Source organism: Ricinus communis, chromosome 10 (genome assembly GCF_019578655.1).
Source record: "Ricinus communis isolate WT05 ecotype wild-type chromosome 10, ASM1957865v1, whole genome shotgun sequence".
NCBI lineage: Eukaryota > Viridiplantae > Streptophyta > Magnoliopsida > Malpighiales > Euphorbiaceae > Ricinus > Ricinus communis.
In genome coordinates this window covers 24745791-24769310 of record NC_063265.1, presented here as the reverse complement: position 1 = coordinate 24769310, position 23520 = coordinate 24745791, and the positions used below count along the sequence as shown (strand labels likewise).

Below are 23520 nucleotides of genomic sequence, written 5' to 3'. Positions count from 1 at the left end.
AAATTATCTAAATTAAATAGTAAGTCTTGAATATAGCAAACATTATATATATATATATATACGAGTGGAGATTTCCTACCGGATGAGGAGAGATTTCGACGGATATTCTAACCCTATTATTATTATATCTTTATAATATTATTTGATTCAACTCTATCAGTGACTTTTTCTAATATGTGGGATATATAATATGTACTTATTATTATATTATATATATTTTTAAAATAGAAAACCGAAGAATTTAGAATTTATTATATAATATGTAAAATTTATTTATTTTTAATTAAACTAGATTAAGCTAGAACTCAATTTTTTCTTTTATATGACAATATAACAATTTTTCGAGTATATAGAGTATAACTATTCGGAAGTTGTGTCTTATGTTGTAATAAAGTGGTTCGTACCCAACAAGCTCACACCTTTTGAGAGAGAGAGAAGTTACGAGTTCGATCAGCAACAGACCGAATGAGCGTGACATCACCACCTGTCTATTTTCTTTGTCTGTTTTTATTCCCTTTTAAAATTTATATGAAAAACACATCCTCTTTCCCTAGTTTCTTTCACTCGCTCTCACTCTCACTCTCACTGTCGCTCTTGCTCTTCATCTCCCATTTTGCTCTAGGGCTTTTGTTTATCTCTGGCAAAACCTAGCAGGATCTTGCTCATTTTCCAGGTAAAGACGCAGAAACAAAAATGTTTTGCTTTATTTTTCTAATTTTGGCCTTGACCATTGCATGCGTTTTGTGTTCTTGATAAGAGCTTAATGAAGAGAAAATAAAGTTTGAGTCCTTTTTCATCTAAATCATCTATTTGTTTTTGGGTTGAATTGGGGTGTGTTCAGTTGGGATGGAAGAGCAGAGAGATGGATACTATGGAAACATCATGTTTTCTGAAGAAATCTCTGCTTCTTTCAAGTGACCGCTTTGCCATCATCATCTCCGGAATCTAGTGCATGTGATTATCTCATGCATTCTTTTATCATGTTCTACGATTTATTCATGGATTTTGCAATTTTTTTTGCCATTTTAATATTTTGAAATGGATGAGTTAACTGTTTGGGCTTGTGGGTTTAGACTATTATTCAGTTTTTAGTTCGTGTTTGTTTGAAGACTTCATTGCCCATAACTTGTATATACCCTTGTTTTTTTTTTTTTTCTACAGAGCTATATTTTGCCTCTGTTTGACATGCTCTGTTGCTCTGCACTGCTTTTGTATTCTGTTTGTGTGTCCTGTGATAATGGTGCTTTTGACTCTGCTTTTGCATTAACTCATTAGCTCTTTTTTTTTTTCAATATTTTTTGTTTTATTTATTTATTTATTTTTTCTTCAAGGCCATATTTTTTTTTAAAAGATAGGAAATGAATGTAATTACCGGAAAAGGATTTTCTTTGGTCAGATAAATAAAATAACTTTAATATTTCTTTCTTCATGCTCTCGTGAGCCAGCATGCATTGACTGCAGGACTTTTTCAATAATAATTACTGAGATTCACAGCAACTAGCAAAATATTTTTTTTAAAAAATTTTACTGCTTCAGGTGTTAAAATGGAACCTCCGGAAGAGGCAGAGGCATTGCCTCCACCTCCACCTGTGGTACCGGCTGATGTAGTTCCCATTCAACTAAAACCAGAACCAGACAATGTTCCTGAGACAACTGAAAAGGCAATAAAACCAAAACGTGTTCCAATGTCCAGGCGTGGTAATGGATCTAGAGGACAAAGAATAGAACTACTAACTAACCATTTCAAAGTTGGTGTCAACTGTGATGGTGGCCACTTCTCTCACTACAGTGTGAGTGCTCTTTGTGTATCTTCATCTTCATTCGTTGCTTTTGTTCCTGCTGAACATTCCATTCTTCTTGCAATTAGGTTGCGTTGTTTTATGAGGATGGTCGCCCTGTTGATTCAAAGGGGATTGGGAGAAAAGTTATTGATAAGGTTCGTGAGACTTATGATTCTGATCTTGCTGGTAAGGACTTTGCTTATGATGGAGAGAAGAGCTTATTTACTGTTGGTTCTCTTCCACGTAACAAAATGGAATTCACTGTTTTGCTTGACGATGTCTCATCAAATAGGTACCTGCATGAATTTATATCTGACTAATTTATGATTGCATGATGAAATTATCTCTGACTAATTTATCGCTGCATGATGAATTATATGCCTGACTTGCTAGTTTTATATGTTTCAAGGATTAATGGCAGTGGCAGTCCTGTTGGTAATGGAAGTCCTAACGGAAGTGAGAAAAAGAGGATGAAGCGGGTGTTCCATTCTAAAACATATAAAGTGGAGATAAGTTTTGCTGCCAAAATCCCAATGCAGGCTATCAAAGCTGCTTTGCGTGGTCAAGAATCAGAGAACTCCCAAGAAGCCATCAGAGTCTTAGACATTGTTCTGAGGCAGCATGCAGCAAAACAGTGTGTTCTAATTTATTTTTTATTTATTCTAGGTTGATTTCATTGGTATTTCTTAATAGATATTTAATCTCCTTTCAGAGGCTGTCTTCTTGTTCGTCAATCATTCTTTCATGATGATTCGAGGAACTATGTCGATCTGGATGGTGGTGTACTCGGATGCAGGGGATTTCATTCAAGTTTTAGAGTCTCACAAGGCGGATTATCACTGAATATTGGTAATTCTTTTCCTTCTTGTTGGAGATATATTTCATTTGGAACCTTCTCTATATCACTAGTGTTTGTGTCATTAACTGCAGATGGGTCAACTACAACAATAATACAGCCTGGGCCATTAATTGACTTTCTTCTAGCCAACCAACATGTGTCAACTCCTTTTCAAATTGATTGGTCAAAGGTAAAAACTCTGCTCTATATTGTGGCCTCGTGCTACTACAATTATTTATTCTGTTTCAATAGCTCGCTTTTGTTTACAGGCTAAACGTACCCTGAAAAATTTGAGGATAAGGGTATCACCCACCAATCAGGAGTACAGAATCACTGGCTTGAGTGAGAATCTTTGCAAGGACCAGATGTGAGTCATTGCCTTCTGGCACTATTTTCATTTTCATTTGCTACAAAACAGCCAAGTTGATATGTAGTATGTTACTAATTCACTAGTTTTTCATTTACAGCTGCCTAACTTTTTGATACTTCTCATAATTGTAGATTCTCAATGAAATCAAAAGGACTGAATGATGGAAATTGCGATGATGGAATGGTCGATATTACAGTTTATGAATATTTCGTTAATCATCGTAATATAGACTTGCGCTACTCTGGTGATTTGCCTTGCATTAATGTTGGAAGGCCTAAACGACCTACTTTCTTTCCTATTGAGGTGATAATCTATTCCTACTTTAAATTTGTGGCTGTGTTGCTCTATAGCTTTCTTCTTGGCACTTCTCTGTGGTCAAAATGCATTTAATCTCTTTTCTTGAATCTTATATAGCTGTGTTCATTGCTTCCGTTGCAACGCTATACAAAGGCATTATCTGTTATTCAGAGGTCAAAGTTGGTTGAAAGTTCACGTCAAAAGCCCCAGGAGAAGATGAAGATCTTGGCTGATGTTGGTTTCTACTGATTGCACTTTAGTTGTCAAGTTCTTTGCAGCTTATGTTTATGTTGTCGTCATCATTATCATTATCATTATTGTTACTGTGATTTCTATTATTATTAATAATAGTAATGTTAAGATTATACTTTGGCATTTACCACATGTACCCATTACATACATACTGTTATGTTAGTATTAGAATCGAAAAGGTGATTAATCACATACCAATATATGTATTTTTAACATATATAGAATAAGAAGAATTGCAAATCATATGCTTTATTCAGGCTTAATAGTGGTCTTCTGTAGGTAATGAAAAGCAACAACTATGGTGCAGATCCTATATTGCGCTCTTGTGGTATTACTATCAGCAGTCAGTTTACTCAACTGGAAGGCCGTGTTCTAACTGCTCCAAGGGTAGCTAATTTTTATCTTTTTCTTCTTTATGTTCTTAGTCTTGAATGATCATTATCGGATTGCATATGTTGCATAAATTGATGGCTTTGAATCACTGCAGCATTTTAATTTTCTTGGTGACAGTTGAAAGTGGGAAACGGGGAAGATTTAATTCCAAGAAATGCACGGTGGACCTTTAATAATAAGGTGATCTTTGTAATTTATTCTAACTGCATTGATTTTGATTTGGGTGATCATAAGTTAAATTTTCTTGCTGAACAGAAATTTGCTGAGCCTGCCAGAATTGAAAACTGGGCGGTGGTAAACTTTTCAGCTCGTTGTGACATTCGCGGTTTATGTAGAGATTTATGTAGAGTTGGAGAAATGAAAGGGATTGTAAGTGTTATCAGTAGCCTTTGTGCTTTTTGAAATCAGGTGTCTTGGTGTAAATTTTATTTATTTTTTTGGTTTCCTTTAGATGATAAGTCCCCCAGAGCATGTTTTTGAAGAGAATCCTCAATTTCGACATGCACCACCTCCTATTCGAGTGGAGAAGATGTTTGAACAAATACAGCCAAGATTCCCTGATAATCCTCCTCGATTTCTTCTGTCTATTTTTCCTGATAGGAAGAATTCTGACATATATGGTTTGTTTCTTTTTTTTTTTTCCTATTTATTGTCAGATCTTTATTATTAAATTTAATCATTGGCATTACATGTTTCATTTTTGTGCATGAACAAAACTAATTTGCTATTATGTGGCTTATTATTGTCTCTGATTACACTAGTTTTCTTGGTTAAGGTCCATGGAAAAGGAAGAATCTGGCAGAATTTGGAATTTTCAATCAATGCCTTTGTTCACCTAATAGACTCAGTGAGATGTATGTTACGAATGTTCTCATGAAGATAAATGCCAAGGTAAGTTAGCTTACTGCCACATATTCTTGTTGAAGCATTATATTTCTTATTTGTGGATCACCCCATGAGATTGCAACTCCAGTTTTTTTTTGAACATTTCCTACTTGTATGCTTCTGACAGCTTGGTGGTTTAAATACTTTCTTGGCTGTTGAACAATCACGAAACGTCCCTTTCGTTTCAAAGGTTCCTACAATAATTTTTGGTATGGATGTTTCACATGGTTCTCCTGGACAATCTGATGTGCCATCTATTGCTGCGGTAGTACAATGATTTTCCTTTCACTCTTTTCTGTATGTTCAGATATCATGCTCGTCTAGGAATCTATAAAGATATGCGGCAATCACCTTTCATTGATAAATGATAATATTATGATAGGATAATGACACTAGCACTTTACAAGAGAGAAAACATGAGATTTATCATCTTTCTATTTTCTCTCTTGTTTGGATTGAAGGAAAATAAAAAGGGAACGGAATTAAAATATAGTAATTTTCTCTTGTTTGGAAAGCTTAAATATATGGGAGGAGAGAAAATATACAAATTATAAATTATTGTTTTAATCTTTCATCTCTAGAAATCAAATTTTGAATTTGTATTATATTTAGTAATTGGATATTTTTCTCTCTCTCCATTTTGGAGAGAAAATATTTGAGGGAAAGTATATTATTTTTCTTGCTCCATGTATTTCCACCCATTTCCAAACATGAGAACTAAAATCCACTCTTATTTTCCTGTTTTTACAATGCGAAAAAGGTATTTTTTCTGCAATTGATTCTTAAAAGTCTTCTAAAAATATATGATATAAATTTTTAGGGTTTAATCGTTGATAAATGGGTTTGGGTAGAACTCATTCCCAAAAGCTAGCTCAAAGGAAGAGGGTGCCTAATCCACATATGTGGTGTGTTCTAGGAAATGTGGGATAAATACAACTTCTAACACTCTCCCTCATGCCCGTGTGACATGCAAATGGGTCAGGTCCAAACCCATCATCGCAGACAAAAAGCCGGCTCTAATTCCATAAAATATGGGTTTGCATAGAACTCATTTTCAAAAGCTAGCTCAAAGGAAGATGGTGCTTAATCCATATATATACACCATAACAACTACGAGAAATTTTTTAAAGATTTTTATTGTTGGTATCCCTGATTGTCTAATTTGTTCAAATTTGCTTTGATGCTTGTTTTTCAAAATGAGTAGGTGGTAAGTTCTAGGAATTGGCCACTACTATCTCGTTATAGAGCTTCTGTTCATAGTCAGTCACCAAAGGTTGAGATGATTGATTCCCTTTTTAAACCAGAGGGAAAAGATGATGATGGAATAATCAGGTGAAAACTTCATTTATCCATGATAATTTAGAATAAAGTTTATTTCGGTGGTGCTCGGTATGATAGTTTTTTCTCTAGCTGATTGCTTTTTTGCATGTGCAAATTCATGTAATTGCAGGGAGTTGCTGCTGGACTTCTATAGGAGTTCTGGTCAGACAAAGCCGGCTCAGATAATCATATTCAGGTTAAACTCCATTTTATTTGCAAATTGAGCTTCTTTATGATTTGATTAAACTTTCAGCTCAGTTTATACTAGCACTAGCCATTATGCCTGCGCATTGTGCAGACCGTATTATTTTAATACTGATAAAATTAATTTTAGAACTTAAAAATTATATCATATAGTTATATATCTAATGAAGTTTTTATATATTAATAAAAATTCATTATATTGGTTATGCAACTCTAATGTCAATCAACATAAATATATTAAAATTATTGTTTTCAATCAGTAAAAAATCAATATACTTTTAATAAATGGAAAATGAATTGTTTATTAAAATTACTGTTTCAAAATTTTTAGTAATTTATAATATATTTAAAAAATATATTATTACTTTCATACTTGAAGGAAAATGGTTATTTTTATTACCTTTAACTAATGACAAAATAAATTATATATTAGAACTAATATTACATATTTTAGTTTTGAAGTTATTACACATTAAAAAAGTCTGTAACTAATAATTCATACTTGATGAAAATAATTATTTTTATATATATTAAACTGAATTATATTACATTAGTTTAGCGAAACATTAATCCTTATATTGCATATTATTTCAATAATAAGTAAAAATAATTTGTTTGATTTTTGTTAAATATTTTTATAATATTTAATTTTTTTAATATATTAATTATAATCACATTGATTTGAAGAGATATTTTTAATATTTGTAACATAAGTCAAATAATTAACTAAAACTTAATTATAATTTTTTGCATCTATTGCATGAAAATCATAGCATGTTCAAAAGTGATAGATAGTCTAAGAATCATAGAAATTATACTAATAGGAGCTAAAGGAAAATAAATAAAATTACTTATTGAATGTTAAACGGAATAAGGCATGAAAAATAAGTAAGAGAAGATTGACATTTGATCTCCAATTCAAGAGTCCAACAGTTTTTTTTTCTTATGAATCATCTAATCTTGCATCATTAAAAAATGGATAGATGGATGTCACATTGTTTGGTAATTAATTTGCATCAAATATAAATAAATTATCAAGAGAAAAAGCTTAATATACAGATTCAAAGCTTCTAGTTTCACATCATCAAAAAATATATCATGGATACAATAATAAAATTTAATATTTAAATTTTTTGAATGTATTTATTCTAATTATATAGTTTTCCAAAAAATAATTTTATATTTTAAACACAAGTCAAATAATTAACTAAGGCATTGTTTTTGCATTTATTACATAAGTAATATAGTGTGTTTAAAAGTAAAAATAAAATAAAATTAATAACCATATGATTATCATCAATATTTATTTTAAATAGTTAAACAACATATAACATTATTAAAATTTCATTTTATCAAATTGGATACTAAGCAATAGTCTAAGAATCATAAAAATTATATTAATAAGAGCTAAAAGAGAATAAACAAACATTAAGCAATAATTTCTTATGATTTAGGAAAGCTTAAAACTTTAAAATTAATGCAATTATTTATAGCTTAGATTAAACAAAAAAGATAAAGTTGAACCTGAGAAATAAGAGAAATATTTTTTATATAGTTATAATTTCTTTTAATTTCTTTTCCGGTTAAAATTGATAATACATAAGTATCGTGTATTAAAATTAAATAATATAGGAGCATCGGATATTGAGAATTATGAGTACCGAGTATATACGTTCCTTAATTTTTCTTAATTTCTTTCTATTCATTGTTTGTTACATTTTATATAACAATAATTTATAATTTATGAGAGAAGAAGAGATTAAATAATTAGAAGTTTTAAAGAATATAATAAAGTGACAATTGGCTTTCATTAGTTAAATAATAATTAATAATGAGAAAAAAGAATAGATTAAATAGTTAGAACTTTCAAGAAATATAAAAGAATGACAAGCGGCTTTCATTAGTTAAATAATAACCAGTAGGTGGCAAGTTGTTGTTAATTCATTCTCTTTGTTTCAGCTTTAATATATATATACATATATATTTGATTTGCATATATTGATTCAAATGAATTCTGGGAGTAAGAAGGCCTAATTCTGATGAAACAAAATCAAAGGAATTTTTTTTATAGTGGTGCTGGTGTAAGAATGATCAAATAGAACATGTATGGTTAGTTTTGGACAATTATAATGGCTCCCAGCAGGTTGGGCATCTATTATTCTTTCTTTTCTTTTAATTGGGTTTGATTTAAAAAAAAACTCAAATCATTTTAGGCTCTCAAATTATAAAAACATTATTAAAAATTATTTTTAAATCTTGAGTTATAATCTCAAAGCTTTTGTGAAATCTATATCTAAATAGTAGGTAGTCACATCTAAATCTAATAAATTTCCATATAACTAAAGCATATTTACAAATAGGCATCAAAATAATGCAATGTATATGTCTATATTCTTGGACGTTTCAGTTCAATTTGGTGGTTTGACTGCATAGTTATAGATCCAACTTACGTTTTAGTTTATAAATTGTTGTGAGCCAAATTGTTGTTTCTAGTTTCCATGATGTAATTTCCATTCACTTTCATTACAGGATTTTAGCCTCTCTAGGTTACTGATATCTTAAATAACACAATTTCTTTTTCTTTTGCAAAATCTACCAATCCTAGGTCCATTAGCTTCATAAATTTGATAGGATTCCTTACCAAAGGCTTTTTAGCCAATGTGCTTATGAATTTGCCTATTTGAATGTGAAATTTTTAAGGGAAGAGAAGGATTCTCTAAAATTTCAAGGTAGCGGCAGATGATTGGGTCTGATACAGGCCAATTATGTCTATAAAGATTACACCTTGATATTTTTGGTTGAAGTTTAGTTGCAGATGATGTAATATATTCAAATAACTTCGCCTACGTTGTAGTGCATATTGTGGCCTTTCTGTGATTCTCCCTAGTTATTTGTTTATAGATATTCATTTTCTTGTTTTTGTTTCCAATGATGGTAAAGGGATGGAGTCAGTGAGTCACAGTTTAATCAAGTCCTCAACATCGAGTTAAATCAAATCATTGAGGTTTGTTGCTATTACAGTACATTCCAATTATGTTAAGTGGTCATGCAATCGATTCCTATATTAGCAGTCCTGCATAATGTTTCTCCTTGACTACTATGTTAAATTAGGCTTGCAAGTTCCTTGATGAAAGTTGGTCGCCTAAGTTCACTGTGATTGTAGCACAAAAGAATCACCACACTAAATTCTTCCAATTACGATCTGCAGAAAATGTCCCTCCAGGTTGGAATTCTCAATCTTATTGAGGAAACTACAAGTTGAATTAACTTGTATATTAATAGCTTAATTCTCTATGCAGGAACTGTTGTAGATAATGGTGTTTGCCACCCACAAAGCAATGATTTCTACATGTGTGCCCACGCAGGGATGATTGTGAGCATCGTGAAACTGGCTTTATTTAATGTTAATGAATTGTGTTTTTTGCTGGTTGCTGTTTACTGAAACTTTTTCCTGAGCAATGTAAGTATTCAGCAAAATTGAATAGATAAAATATGGATCATCAGTGATGGTTTAGGATACTAATTTGTAAGAGGCTAGGCAGGGTATGAACTGGAATTGGAAGCATAGAATTGATTTTTGAAAAATCTTTTGGGGATGATTTGGTGTGCTTGTTATTCATTAATATCTTGGTTTTGAGACCTGGTGCTTGATTAGGTGCAATTACCTACATTTGGGCTGCTTCTGATGAGCATCTTCGACCCAATGATGCACAAGATTGTTGATTTTAAGGGGAAAAGAACCTTTTGAGGATGTATTAGTTCAAAGAACTGAAATGTTTGCTTGTTATCTATGAATATTGTGGAGTTGCACCATTATTCATTTGTTTCTTTAGCACCTCTAGTATTATAAGATGTAAATTGTAAGGTACTAGGTAAAATGTGGCACTTAAAATTGAGATGAGAGAGCACATTATAGTTACCATTTATTTTATAGTTATGCAATTGAAAAAAAAAATGAAATAGAATTGCTACCTTTGTCTTGTGACCTGGTGCTTGTTAAAGATCAATTACGTTCATTTGGGTTGTTGCCAAACATGAGTATCTTTGATCCAATATTGCATTGTGGCCTTTGATGCTGTTCTATTGATCTGTAAATGGATATATGGTAGGGGCCACAGGGCTCAACACATGTTTTAAGCAAACTGTCACCAGTAAACTCGATCATATTTTACCAGAATAGGTGTTGGGTATATATATCCTCTCTCCCTTTTCATTTTTTCAGGATCAATTAATCAGTGATTGAACCAACCCCCTATGTTTTCCCTTCTTCCCAATGCATCTGGTATGGCCAAACTACTACAAATGACCCTTTTATGCAATGATTGGCAGCTTCTTAGGCATCTGAGTGTGTTTGTTTCTTGGCTGATTTTCTCTTTTGCTTTGTACATATGTTCTAATGTCTTTTAACTTTAGCTACCCATATGCTAGGGTAGTGCGTAATTTGTCTTTATTGCAAGTTTACAGCACTGGGATCTTTATCTAAATCGACATTTTATGCTTCCTTAATAGTGCTTAATATATTGATATTGAATTGTAATGTCAAACTGATTGGGTAGGATACATTGTTGGACTAATCTTGTTACTATTTTCTATAATGAAGTCCTTAGCATTAGCAGTGCAGGGGTTCAAATAGAAATCATTAGGATTCCAATTGTATACCAGTTATATGATGTGGCCATGTGGGTGGATTGGATTTTAGGTTCTCCTTTTAACTAGTTTTTTAAGGTACTTAAGGATTGTATCGGGGCTGACCTATGAATGCCACTGGTAAATAGCTACCTATAGATTGGATTAAAATTATTGATAGCTTTGTGTCACTTTGAGCAAAACTAATGTTGAAAACCATAGACTAGATTGAATTTACTTGTAGCCTCATGAATGATCATGAGTTTGCAAATGTCGACAGCTGTGAACCAAATTGAAATTACTGGGAGGTTCATGGGTGGCCACGAGTTGGGCTTAGCTTCATGAATTTCCTACAGTCAAATCTGCCTAGTATATTGGCTACGGAAGTGTCATGGTATATTAGGATTTTAAATTCCTCATCTGTTGAGTTCTAGAGTATGTAACAGAAACACTCTCAACTACATATATGTGGCAAATGGGTGGCATGTGTTGGGTCAACATGGATTTTAAATGGATGCCCATTTATTTATGATCCCAAGAGGACCTCAGCCACACATTTACTCACTTAATCGTGTTCTTTTTGAAATTTTATTTTACAGTTGCGCTTAAGACTTATAATTTATCTATTCTTTTTGGTCTTAATTGTATATTTAAAAGGTCATGGTCTAATTCCATGTAGTCAACTGGATGATAAATAAGACAATGGGAATTCTGTAATATATTTGAGGGAGAGAAAGAATAAGGAAAAAGATTTTAGTATTCTCTTGGGCTGTTAGGCATCTGTAGGAACTTCTAAAATGTTAAGAGATTTTTCTCTATGGCTCTTTGATTCTACTATCACAGACAATTAGTAACTAAGTTGGTGAATCTCACATGTGTTTTTATTAGCTTTAAGTTTTTGTATTTTATGCAATATGCAGTTTTAAATTTGGGCAGAAAGTTATGGATTTGTATTTGTTTTTCTTATATTATAGAATTCTTGTGTTATTAGGCTATTTCAGATCTTATTATGCTTGTAATTTTGTGGTTATTTCTTGGTTGGGGAAATTTAGGTGCTTTATTGTTAATTGGTGGCTTTGTAGGCGCTTTACTGTTAATTGGTGGCTTTGTAGGAGCTTTGTTTGATATAAATGTTTTCTGCCTTACTTGTTTCATATCTGTTAATGAAATTAAAGCACTCTCTTCTACTCATCTATACACCTTTCATATCATTAACTTGGTTTTTGTCAACCTATTTGCCTTTTTATTTGATCATTCAGGGGACAACCAGGCCAACACATTACCATGTTCTGTTAGATGAAATTGGCTTTTCAGCTGATGATCTACAAGAACTCATTCATTCTCTATCCTATGTGTAAGTTATCTTGTCTCATTCTCTTATTTAAAGAAAGAGGGTTTAACAAACTGCATTGATTGTCATAACTCTCTTTAAGTTTTGCAGGTATCAGAGAAGCACAAGTGCAGTATCTGTAGGTAATGAACCATACTTATAATCTTATGCATCTCCATTTTGATGGTTGATTTAGAACTGAATGTATGCAGTGGCTTTTGTTGGGTGTGTTTGGGATTGCTATTGGGTGTTAAAAAAGTAGGTTTGAAATCTTTTTGATATAATTATTGATTTCTTAAATTTTTATAAACTGTTTTCTTAAACCATGCTTTTCAGAAAAGCATCAATTTCACCTGCTTTTTGCAAAATTTTCAAAACTCAAAAAATAATATAAAATAAAAATTGAGTTTGGAAAATTTCCAACCGCATTGCCAAACACACGCCCGTTATAGGACTAGCTCCAGACCATGATTTTAGTTACCGGCAAACATGCCTTGGATCTATGTTATAGAATGTAGAAGCAGCACATCCTATGTGCATCAGTTTATAGAAAATAAGTGATTTAGTGTCAAACTGAAATTTGTTGCTTTCATCATGTTTTTAAGTTCATTTATTTTTTTAGTGACCCATTATTGAAAATATCTACATTCTTTAATAATTTCTTTTGAGGTTGTGCAAGGTATGATTATCTTATTGCTTTCAATGGCTTGATCTACTTGAGTGACATTATAGTGTGAGTGCTATTCTTTTGCAGTTGCTCCTGTTCGTTATGCTCATTTGGCAGCAACTCAAATAAGGCTATTCATGAAGTTTGAAGACATGTCCGAGACTTCTTCAAGCCATGGAGGCCTGACTACTTCAGGGCCTACCCCTGTGCCCGAGCTACCAGTGCTGCACCAGAAAGTGCGCAGTTCTATGTTTTTCTGCTGAGAAAACTTGATGGGATTTTCTAAACCTATTCTTATCAGGAATTATGCTGCATATAGGCTGCCATCAACTATATTGCTTGCCTATCTATAATTATGTAGTGTTAGCGGGTATATAAGGATAAAGTAGTTTTTGGAAGGTATGTTGATGTTTTAAGTAGTTCTTGGCATGTGGGAGTAAGGCGACCTTATTGTTTTGTTAGAAGGTAGAACCTCTTGTATATCATCTGCTGCTTAACATGAAATGTATGAACTGGAAACCTACATGGTTTCTTTTGCTGACCAACGTGTTGATTGTACTTAAAATTCTTGTTTTCAAGTTGAGCATACATAAGTCGCAAATCATGGAAACATTAAACACAATCTCAGTCCACATTTGATATACCTGCGCTTTAATGGCCCTTCATAGGCATTTGGGAATTACAAAATTTGGCCTCTGCTACAGATTTTCCATAATGGATTCTTTTTGACAGAACCTGCAATCACAAATATGCGCAAGTATTAAACAATTCATCAACTCAAATTGCAGTGTTGGTCTATGAAATAATGCAACGCCACTTGAATCAGAAATATGGTTTTAATGATCAAATCATGGTTATGCTTGGATCTTGATTAAGACACAGAAAGTTGTATTAAAAGATTTTTAAATGAAGGAAATTCACACAACTAGACAAAAATATTATATTTATAGTGTCCATGTACATTATTCATAAAAATGCTATAAAGGCTACCGACTTTTTTTTTACCCTTGCACGTACATACCTAAAAGAAACAAGAAAAAGGCCAACAGAACTCCTATGAAAATCTATCAAATCATCATGTAAGAGCTTCTCAACAAGAATTTGCAACCAAAATCGATATGTTAAAACCAGAAAGAAATATTGAAATATGCAAGGAACAACATATTTCGTTTTTTTTTTTTGAAAAAATAACTAGTAAATAATATATATTAAATATATATTTGGTATATTACTATGTAATCTTATTCATCTAATCTGAAAAAAATAAAAATAAAATATAAAACTGGGAAACAATATGTTTTTGCCTTCAAAATATCATAAAATGGTATATGTCCTTGCAAATACTTAAGAAAATTATTTATGTTATTATTGATTTTTATACGTTTTCAAAAACTTTGTAGTTTTGAGTGGTTATGTAAAATATTTGAATTTCATTTTATATCCTTGTATGTGCCTTTTATTCTTCTCTATTTTACTCTCTTTATGCTTCTTTATCCCCTTCTCACTTTTGAGAGGGGGGGGGAGAGAGAGAGAAAATTGAGTTATGTTTGTTATTAAACTATCATTAAAGAGAATATGTGTTTGCTTATTGGGGAGATATACTCTACTATTGGGGATAGATAATTGGTTAAGGATCAAAGGGACAGATCATGAATTAAGGGGGAGTAAATTTATTTTCAAATTATTGGGGTAGAGATAGATGGTCAAGGATCAAAGAGGGAGATCATGAATTAAAAGGGGAGTAAATTTATTTTTTAATATTTTGTACTATTCTCCCTCAAATTAATCTTAATGGTTAAAATAAAAAACGATAAATTATTAGCTTAAGTCCTTTCATGACTATAGGAGCCTTTGATTTTGACCTTGACAATTAAGATTTAGTGGTTCTAATGTTGGCTTTTAAGTGTCTCTTTCGAAGGAAGTCATTTTATCTTTGAAAGATTACATTTCCACTTATGCCTCCTAAATTGTGACCGCCATCAACATGTTGCGACTGCGACATTCATATTTATGTAACCATTGTAGAAAAGGCTAAATCACAATTTATGCAATCATTATAGAAGAGGCTAAATCACAATTTATGCAACCATTATAGAAGAGGCTAAATCACAACCGCAAGCAAGGACATCGCGACCGCGAGAAATGAAAAAATGAAGGCAATGAAGTTAGTGGCCACCATCGCGACTATGATTCACAGATCCTTTATTTTTGATAGATCGCAATTGCAACTTAGCCATCGCGACTGCAATGTTCATACCAATTAGAAAGACTACCAACGGTTATCTATAACATAACGAATCATATTACTATATTGATTATAGCCGTTGCAAATTTAAGTATTGCAATTGCGAGACTAGCGTCTCAACCGTGAAATCCCAATTGCGAGCACGATTGAAGTGTAGTGATCGTGACTGTACTCTGATAGTGCATTTAATGCACTATCTAGAGCTTTAAGCAAAGATTTCGTTTATAGACATAAATACCCCCTTCAAATAACATTAATAGTTGATCAACAACCTCCAATTGTGCCAAATTTTTTGCTTAATATTTTCATAGCTCTTTGATTAATTTACATGCATTTAAATTTTATAAATATTATTATAAAGCTTTGAATGTTCCTTTAAGGATTTGATTGTTAGCCTAAACACTTAGATTGGGTTTGAGAGTTAGCCTCTAGAAAAAACTCTTGTAAATTTGTGTGTGAGCCTAAAATAAAGATGTAAGGTTGGTATGAGCCCTAAACACTAAATTGAGAGTGGGATTGGGTAGAACTCTATTATATTTTGTGTTGTATTAGTGAATCACCCATTGGATATTGGAGAGTAGATGTAAGGTTTGTTTATATTTGAACCACTATAAGTCTTGTGTTCTTTTACTTCTTCTAATCCTCTAAAATATTAAGTTGTCATCATTTAGAATTTATTTATGTGTTAGTGCGTGAAAACATATTGTAACTATTTATCCATCTTTAATAAGTTCCATATTATAGCAATTTCTTTCAAGTTGTCTTGTTTGTTCATTAACAAGTTCCATTATAATTATAGATATTAGTGGAAGACGATATAAGAAAAGAGGAAGAATTACAATAGCATCAGTGTGAAATTTAGATAGCAATGAAAAGTTATTCGTGGAGGCAGATAAATACGGTGTTCTTTGTACAAAAGAAGGAGCCACACTTGGATATTTTCTAGGCACAATTACAATAAATGCGACACTTGCACCTTTAAACATCCCTTGGATGGGATGTTAAAAAATTTGAGCCTTTTTATTGTAAGATGTTGGGTGTTGTTCATTTATAATACTTTTTTCCATTGATATTTTTATTATATAATTATTTAGTTCCTGGAAGTTTATATAGATCTCATATATTTCAACTATTAATATATTTTGCCAGCAAGACTTTGAATTTTCACTTGAGACAGAAAAATTAATTCTCCAGTCAATTAACAAGAAGTGGAAAGATTATAAATAGCTAAATGCATACGTGGCCTCTTGAACTTTTTGAGAATAGTCACTTGGCCACTAGAACTTTATTTAGTCCTTATAGCCAACTGAACTAATTCTTTTGGATCACATAAGTCATATTTTGCTGACTTGTACATGTATCCACGCAAATAAAGACAAGTGGAAGTAAATTAGTATGATATAAATATTCAAGATCGATGCACACGTGGCCCCTTGAACTTTCTGAGAATAGTTACTTGACTACTTGAATTTTTTTTTAGTTCTTATAGCCACTTGAACTAGTTCTTTTGGACCATATAAATTTTATTTTATTGTTTCTGAGAACCGCTTGTAAGACAAACACTCTAATATGGAATTGACTTGTACAAATATTAAAAGAATATTGAAAAATTAGCTAGGGAAGCAAAACAATACTTTAGAATACTAAATCTCCAAATTTAAATTTTATTTCTCATCTTTAATAAATTTAAATTTTTTTTATAATGATTATAAAATTATATTGTCATTTTAAATATATCCACTCTTCAAATGACCATATTTCTTTAGGAAATTTCATTAAACATGATATGTGCATCACATAATTGTCCATATATGACTACATGTCAACCAAAGCTAATGGCACAAAGAGGTATGGGGATTTAGGATTCCAAAAGAACTAGTTCAGGTGGCTACAAAGACCAAATAAAAGTTAGCAAGTAACTATTCTTTAAAAGTTCAAGAGGCCAAGTATGCATTCAGTCAATTATAATTTGATTTGAAATCCATACACTTTCTTACAAGTAAGACTAAGAAGCAAATTGAATCTTTTATGCCTAAAAGAGTTTTGCCTAGTCAATGGCCTACATTAGTCTGATCATGATTTGGAGAGAAATATTATGTTATAATTTATCTTTTCATATTTGTATCTTGTTATTGTTAGGAAATTTATTTTATTTCATATTGAAATGTTATATCACATAATTTTAATTTATTCTTTTGCACATTTTGAATGAAATAAACATTTTTAATGCAAAGAAGAATAAAACTACATATACATCAGGCACGAAGAGCTACATAAGGTATAGGAAAGAGATGGTTAGTTACTTCATTTTGTATTTTAATTTATTGTTTTTATATCTATTAGTTAATTATAATTGATTTGATTGAATATATGAAGTGATTTGAATAATTATAGGAAAAAAAAAGTGAAAAGTCTCCAGATAGACTTTAGGCCACTCATAAGAGAAAATATGGCACTTATGTGGATGAAAATATAAGACAACTAATGGTAATTTTTTTATATTTCAAATAGAGCATTAACAAACTAGTACATGATTAGTACTTCCTAATATTTAGCTAACTTGCAAGATAAAGTATTTGCCCTTCAAGTCGAGCAAAGTGAAAATACAAATAACATGGCTAACGTAAATGAGCAAATATTCTAAGAATTAATGGGTAAAGAGTACAATGGCCATATAAGTGGTTTAGGACCAACTCCTAGAAGTTATTTTGGAGTAACATCATAAAATATAGGAGCAAGATAGAATAATTTAATTAAAGTCAGACTAAACAAATGAAGTGAAAGAACTTAAAGAGCAATTTCAGGTATGACATCTAAGTATGAGAAAGTAAGCAAAAAGTATGAAAATCCGTCTGCTAATCATAAAGAAGTATCTGAAAAACTATTTTGCATTGGCTAATTTTGTGTCTTAAAAGTTTCCTGGACAACAATGGATGCCAACTCAAATGAACAGAAGTCAGGTATATCTTATTTGTCAATGCAAAAAAACATATAGTATACACTTTAATGGCTAAATTTCGAGAAATAGAAATTATAGTACTTTTGTATATTAATTAATACTATACTATTTACTGGAAGGCGGGTGATGGCAGTAGTTGGCATGTTCAACATAACATTTCACCATATTCAAGTTATCATTTTGGCAGCAATGACTAGAGTGGAGCTTAATGTTTCTTTAGCTAGATTTGGATTTTTCCTTTGGAAAGTATTGAAGAATCAATTGCATGTTAGATTCTTTAATATATAGTACTTTGATTGTTTATTTTGGTCTTTTTGTTGCATTTAGATATAACTTTGATTGTTAGAAATATTAGTTATTCATATGAATGATTAACTTTCAATCTTAGCTTAAGCACAAGATTTTTCTATAGTTTATTTTTCTTTATGATAATGTTAATTACTTTTTTGTTAACAATGAAATATAATAAAACTATTATTGTGATTGAAAATTAATAAAAATAAAAATAAATTAAGGTATAATTATTTGGCACTTAACTATTTTATGGGGTGGTTATGACTGCCGCTATATTGGCACCAAGAATCCAAAGTGCCAACCTTAATCGCCTCTATGCAAGCTACCTCAAAAAGTTAACAAACTATTAAACAATCATAGGGATGGTTATATTGGCCACTAAATTATATAAGGGCAGTTTAAACCACCCAAACTAACCGTCCCTACATGTCCATTTGCCTCGGCGGTCCCTTAAACTGATGCTACATTGCAGAGACGGCTGCAAAAGCGGTGTTTTTGGGGCGGTTGTAAAATTCGCCTAAACTTAATTTTTAACCATCACAAAAGGCCTTTTCTCTTGTAGTATTCATAAAAAAAATTGTCCTTTTTTCTCCTTTTCCCATCCTTACATAACAACCATACAATAAAAAATAAAATCTTTACAATTTCCAATAAGAGATAAATAAATCTTTACTTTATTGATTGCAACTAAAATTTAAGAGGTTTGCTTATTTTTTTCAAATTTAGAGCTGAAGCAATATGCACTGAGAGAGACGGTGAATAAATCAACTGAATATATTTCTTAGCTCAGATCAAAGTAGAGAGATAAAAAAGAAATTGATATTTTGGATGAAGACTAAAGAGTGAAGGAAAGAAAGAGGAAATGCAACTGATAGTTGTGTAGAAAAATGATAATGTTTTATTGTTCTAATATTTGTAAGGTTAGGTGATAAATTTCTTTGATAAATAAATATATAAATAAATATTTTAAATATGCATGACATTATGGTTGGTTTGTTACAATCAATAATTTTTAAGAAAAAAACAAACCAAACCAAAAATTCACTTTCTTTATAAAAAATAAGAGATAGAACTATAAAGATTCTTTTTCGATTCATCTTGGAAGTTGAATACTCATTTAAGAATTATTTTTGATCCGATTCATAGGAATCAATAAAAAAATAAGCAAATCCCTTATGATACACTAGATCCAATAGATTGAATAGATTCCTATTTCTTGAAGACTCTCTTCTCATTAAAATCTCTCTTCTGATTTGAAATCACAATGTAATATATATTTAAAAAAGAAAAATTATTGAAACTGTCTATATCAGTTTATCCTTCAAAACCATATCAAATCACAGATCAGGGTGAAATAGAATGAATAATACAATATTTTATAAATACAAATTGGACCAACAACTTAAAAATAGCAATCAATTCAATTCTACTCACCCCTAGTTGATCCTGAAAGAGCTTTATTATATTACAATTGATATAAGGATATAAAAATAATTAAAACGAATAAAAAAGTACAGAAAAGACATTTTTGAAACAGTGGGATAGGAAAAAATGAAAAAGCGCATGTGTAAATCCAATTTTGTCCTCCAAATCAATTGACATGCACTATTATCTGCGGAGGGCTTCATTATATTACAATTGATTGATTATGGAACAGCGCAAGTCCAAATTTTGTGGCTTTCCCTCTTCCCCTTCCTTTGAGAACCTTGTTGAGTTCACGAATAATCCATCTTACAATTTGAATTATGCAATGAGATCTGGCTCTTGCAACTTCCCTGGTGCATGCATATTTGTCATTGTTGTAACTTGGTGTTAGTATGGGCAATGAGCTAGTCTTGGGTGTATTTGAACAAGTTGAGCTGTTGAGGGCCTACCTGCAGGCTCAAATCTCTTCCTACTTATTGAATTCATACTCCTAAATCAATACAATTGAATTCACTCCTAAATTCAATTCCAAAAAGTGATTCCAATTCCAAAACGTGATTCCGAGTTTATAAAAGAAAGAACAGAAAAAGAAAAACATAAATTGCCAAAAAGACAATTGAATTCAACAGAAACATTAGACACAATAAAAGGAACATCACACATTCCACCACCACAGACAGACCCCTCCCAATTCCTTTCAAGAACTTGATTTCAAACCCCGAATTTCTCAATATTATAAAAGAAAAAAAAAAGATATTATATATTTTTTTTAACTTAGTTTTTGTTAAGGCAATGGAATGATCACTTGGCCATCATGACCTTCACAAACTCCTCGTAATTTATCTGGCCATCACCATCGACATCTGCCTCCCTTATCATTTCATCAACTTCTTCATCGGTAAGCTTCTCGCCAAGGTTTGTCATCACATGGCGCAGCTCGGCAGCAGAGATGAAGCCATTCTGATCCTTGTCAAACACTCTGAATGCCTCTTTCAGCTCCTCCTCAGAGTCGGTGTCTTTCATCTTCCTGGCCATCAGGTTCAGAAACTCCGGGAAATCAATAGTTCCATTCCCATCAGCATCAACTTCATTAATCATGTCCTGGAGCTCTGCCTCTGTAGGGTTCTGCCCCAGCGATCTCATCACAGTTCCAAGCTCCTTTGTGGTGATGCAACCTGCCATCAAAAATTCGTTTTAATTAGAAAAAAAAAAGGATTAACTTAAATAGCCATACGAAACATCATTCACAGTAACAATCTCTCCAGCAGACATCATCTAAAATCAACACAAGCACACACTATACATACATATATATATATATATATATATATATATATATATATATTCAAGTAAAACAAAATATGGATGCAAATACCAATTTTGCTTCAACCTTGTGAAAATATTCATCTCCAAATTAATTAATATGGTAGTGGGGGCATTCACTACCTAGCAGGCCTTAAAATTGCAATAAAAAGCACATTATTATTATTATTATTGATTCAAAAAGGTTATGATTACTTTTATTAAAGAACTAAAGCAAATAGATTGCATCAAAAAGGCATACAAGAACAATAGGCATCACATCATCTTATATGGATTAGTCATCTGTGTATACAAAGAATAAGCTTTCATATATATATACACAAACTGCACTAACACAGCCCACTAATCAGAAAAATTCACCTGGAGTACCAAGAAATTTTCTCCATTCAAAGGCCCCACTTGGGCCTACTGCATAAGAGAAATTTTGAAAACAAATAAAATAGAATAAATTTCTTAATTTTTTTTTGGTTTGAACTGCCTTTCGTTCTATCTATCTGTGACATACAAAATTGTCAAATTCAGATGATACAAATCATAACTTCTGATAGCAAGAAATAGTACGAATAATAATAAAATCTGAACAAAATGGATAAAAATAATTGTAACACATTATCTGCTAATTGTTTTTCTTTTTAAAATCACATAGGATCCAAACAAACTGAAGAGAAAGCAGCCAGCACAAGCTATGAGAATATAGAACACCATCATCAATGAAATGATGCAATTAAACACACAAAAGAAAAAGAAAGCTAGATCTACATAGAGAGAGAGAGGAAAAAGGAATCAAACCATCTCCATCTTTGTCGAACAAACTGAAGGCTTCCTTGAACTCAGAGATTTGGTCATCAGTAAGCTGATCCGCCATTTCTTTGCTTCTTCTTCTTCTTCTCGTTCAGAAATTGCTTGGCTCTTTTGTTTTCTCTTCTCTGTCTTAGAAAAATTCTACGAATAATAATAGTGAGCGTGAGATAATAATAAATAAAAAGAGAAAAAAAAGTAACGACGATTCTAAATAAAGAAACGACCGCGTTGATTGCGTTTTGTATGAGCCCCACCTTTTCTATTCTATCATATGTGTCCTCGGCTTCTACGCGTATTACTCATCCCTTCCCTTCCCTCCCCTTTTTTTATTACTATCTCTATATTACCCTTCTATTAAATTACTCTAATAGAGTCCAAAAATTAGGAATAACAAAATAAAAGATTATTTTTCTCTTATTTAAAAAAAAGGTAAAAAGGAAAAATTATTAAGTTAACTTTCTCTTTGATTAGGATTAAGAAAATGGCAGATCTTGACTAATATTAGAGTTTTCATGGCATGGGTGAGAGGATGCTTTCTATTAAATCGTAAAAGAAAACACATGATAAATAAAAATAAAAAATTTACTTGGTTTAGATTTTTGAAATTTTGAAATTTATATATTAGTGGTGGGTAGAAATCTTAGCTGAATCTTTTGGTTTCATTAGTTTTTTTATAATAAAATATTAGATTAAAAAATATCTTATAATAATAATAATTCATATTTTATATTAATTTTTAAATTTAAAATTTTATTGACACTTATGCTTAATTTTTAATATGTAAAATTTTTATTTTGATATATACTATTTTTTATATATATAAAATTTAAATTTATATAATTTATAATTTTTTATTAATTTATTAATTAATAAATTATATTTTTAATTATATATTAAATATAATTTTAAAATAATATATTTATTATACTTTAATAAATAATTTTCTAATTAGATAACATCCCAAGGTCCGACGTCGCATCAAGCAACCTTTAAGTACTCGTAAGTCACAGAGAAAGAGCAAAGAAAGCTGCCTTATGTAGTACTTGCTCTTTTATTGAGATTGATGAATTACAATAGAAGATCTAATAGAATTTGGTTGGAGGAGCCTAGACTTATATTAATTCTATTCTAAAAAATAGTTATTAATTATTTTTTAATATTATATAACTAATAAATTAATTTTTTAGTTAAATAATATTTTAATTTTAAAAATAATATTTCTAATATTATATTTAATAGTAATTTAATTTTTATTATACGATATTTTAATTTTAAAAATTACAATACCAATTATAGTATTAAATTATATAATATTTATATTATTATATTAATAAAATTTTTAAAAATATAATTTTTTAGAAATAATTAATTTATTATTATTTTTTAAATATTATAAAATTATTATTAAATATAAAAATTTTATAAAATTATATTTTATTAATTTTATTTTATAATTAAAATAATAATAACTGTACGGATAAACATTAGAAATAATAAAGTTCAAATTAGG

General features: G+C 30.9%; 2 protein-coding genes across 2 annotated transcripts; one reads left to right on the top strand and one right to left on the bottom strand.

Moving 5' to 3' along the window:
• The first annotated feature begins 422 nt into the window (after positions 1-422).
• LOC8280367 (protein argonaute 4B) lies at positions 423-13504 on the top strand. The gene is made up of 23 exons (XM_002527337.4): positions 423-673; positions 1537-1790; positions 1868-2073; positions 2191-2415; positions 2494-2630; positions 2712-2809; positions 2889-2986; positions 3121-3292; positions 3404-3520; positions 3818-3925; positions 4049-4111; positions 4187-4300; positions 4383-4551; positions 4707-4822; positions 4944-5081; positions 6021-6148; positions 6267-6332; positions 9281-9344; positions 9452-9563; positions 9640-9713; positions 12226-12320; positions 12408-12439; positions 13051-13504. Exons 2-23 carry the CDS (start codon positions 1545-1547, stop codon positions 13224-13226), a joined length of 2754 nt encoding a protein of 917 aa, XP_002527383.1. The 5' UTR covers positions 423-673; positions 1537-1544; the 3' UTR covers positions 13227-13504.
• Positions 13505-20407: 6903 nt separating this feature from the next.
• LOC8280368 (calmodulin-7) lies at positions 20408-22193 on the bottom strand. The gene is made up of 2 exons (XM_002527338.4): positions 21999-22193; positions 20408-21061 (listed from the first exon to the last, which is right to left on the bottom strand). The coding sequence occupies exons 1-2, from the start codon at positions 22072-22074 to the stop codon at positions 20688-20690; spliced, it is 450 nt and encodes a 149-aa protein (XP_002527384.1). The 5' UTR covers positions 22075-22193; the 3' UTR covers positions 20408-20687.
• Positions 22194-23520: the final 1327 nt, after the last annotated feature.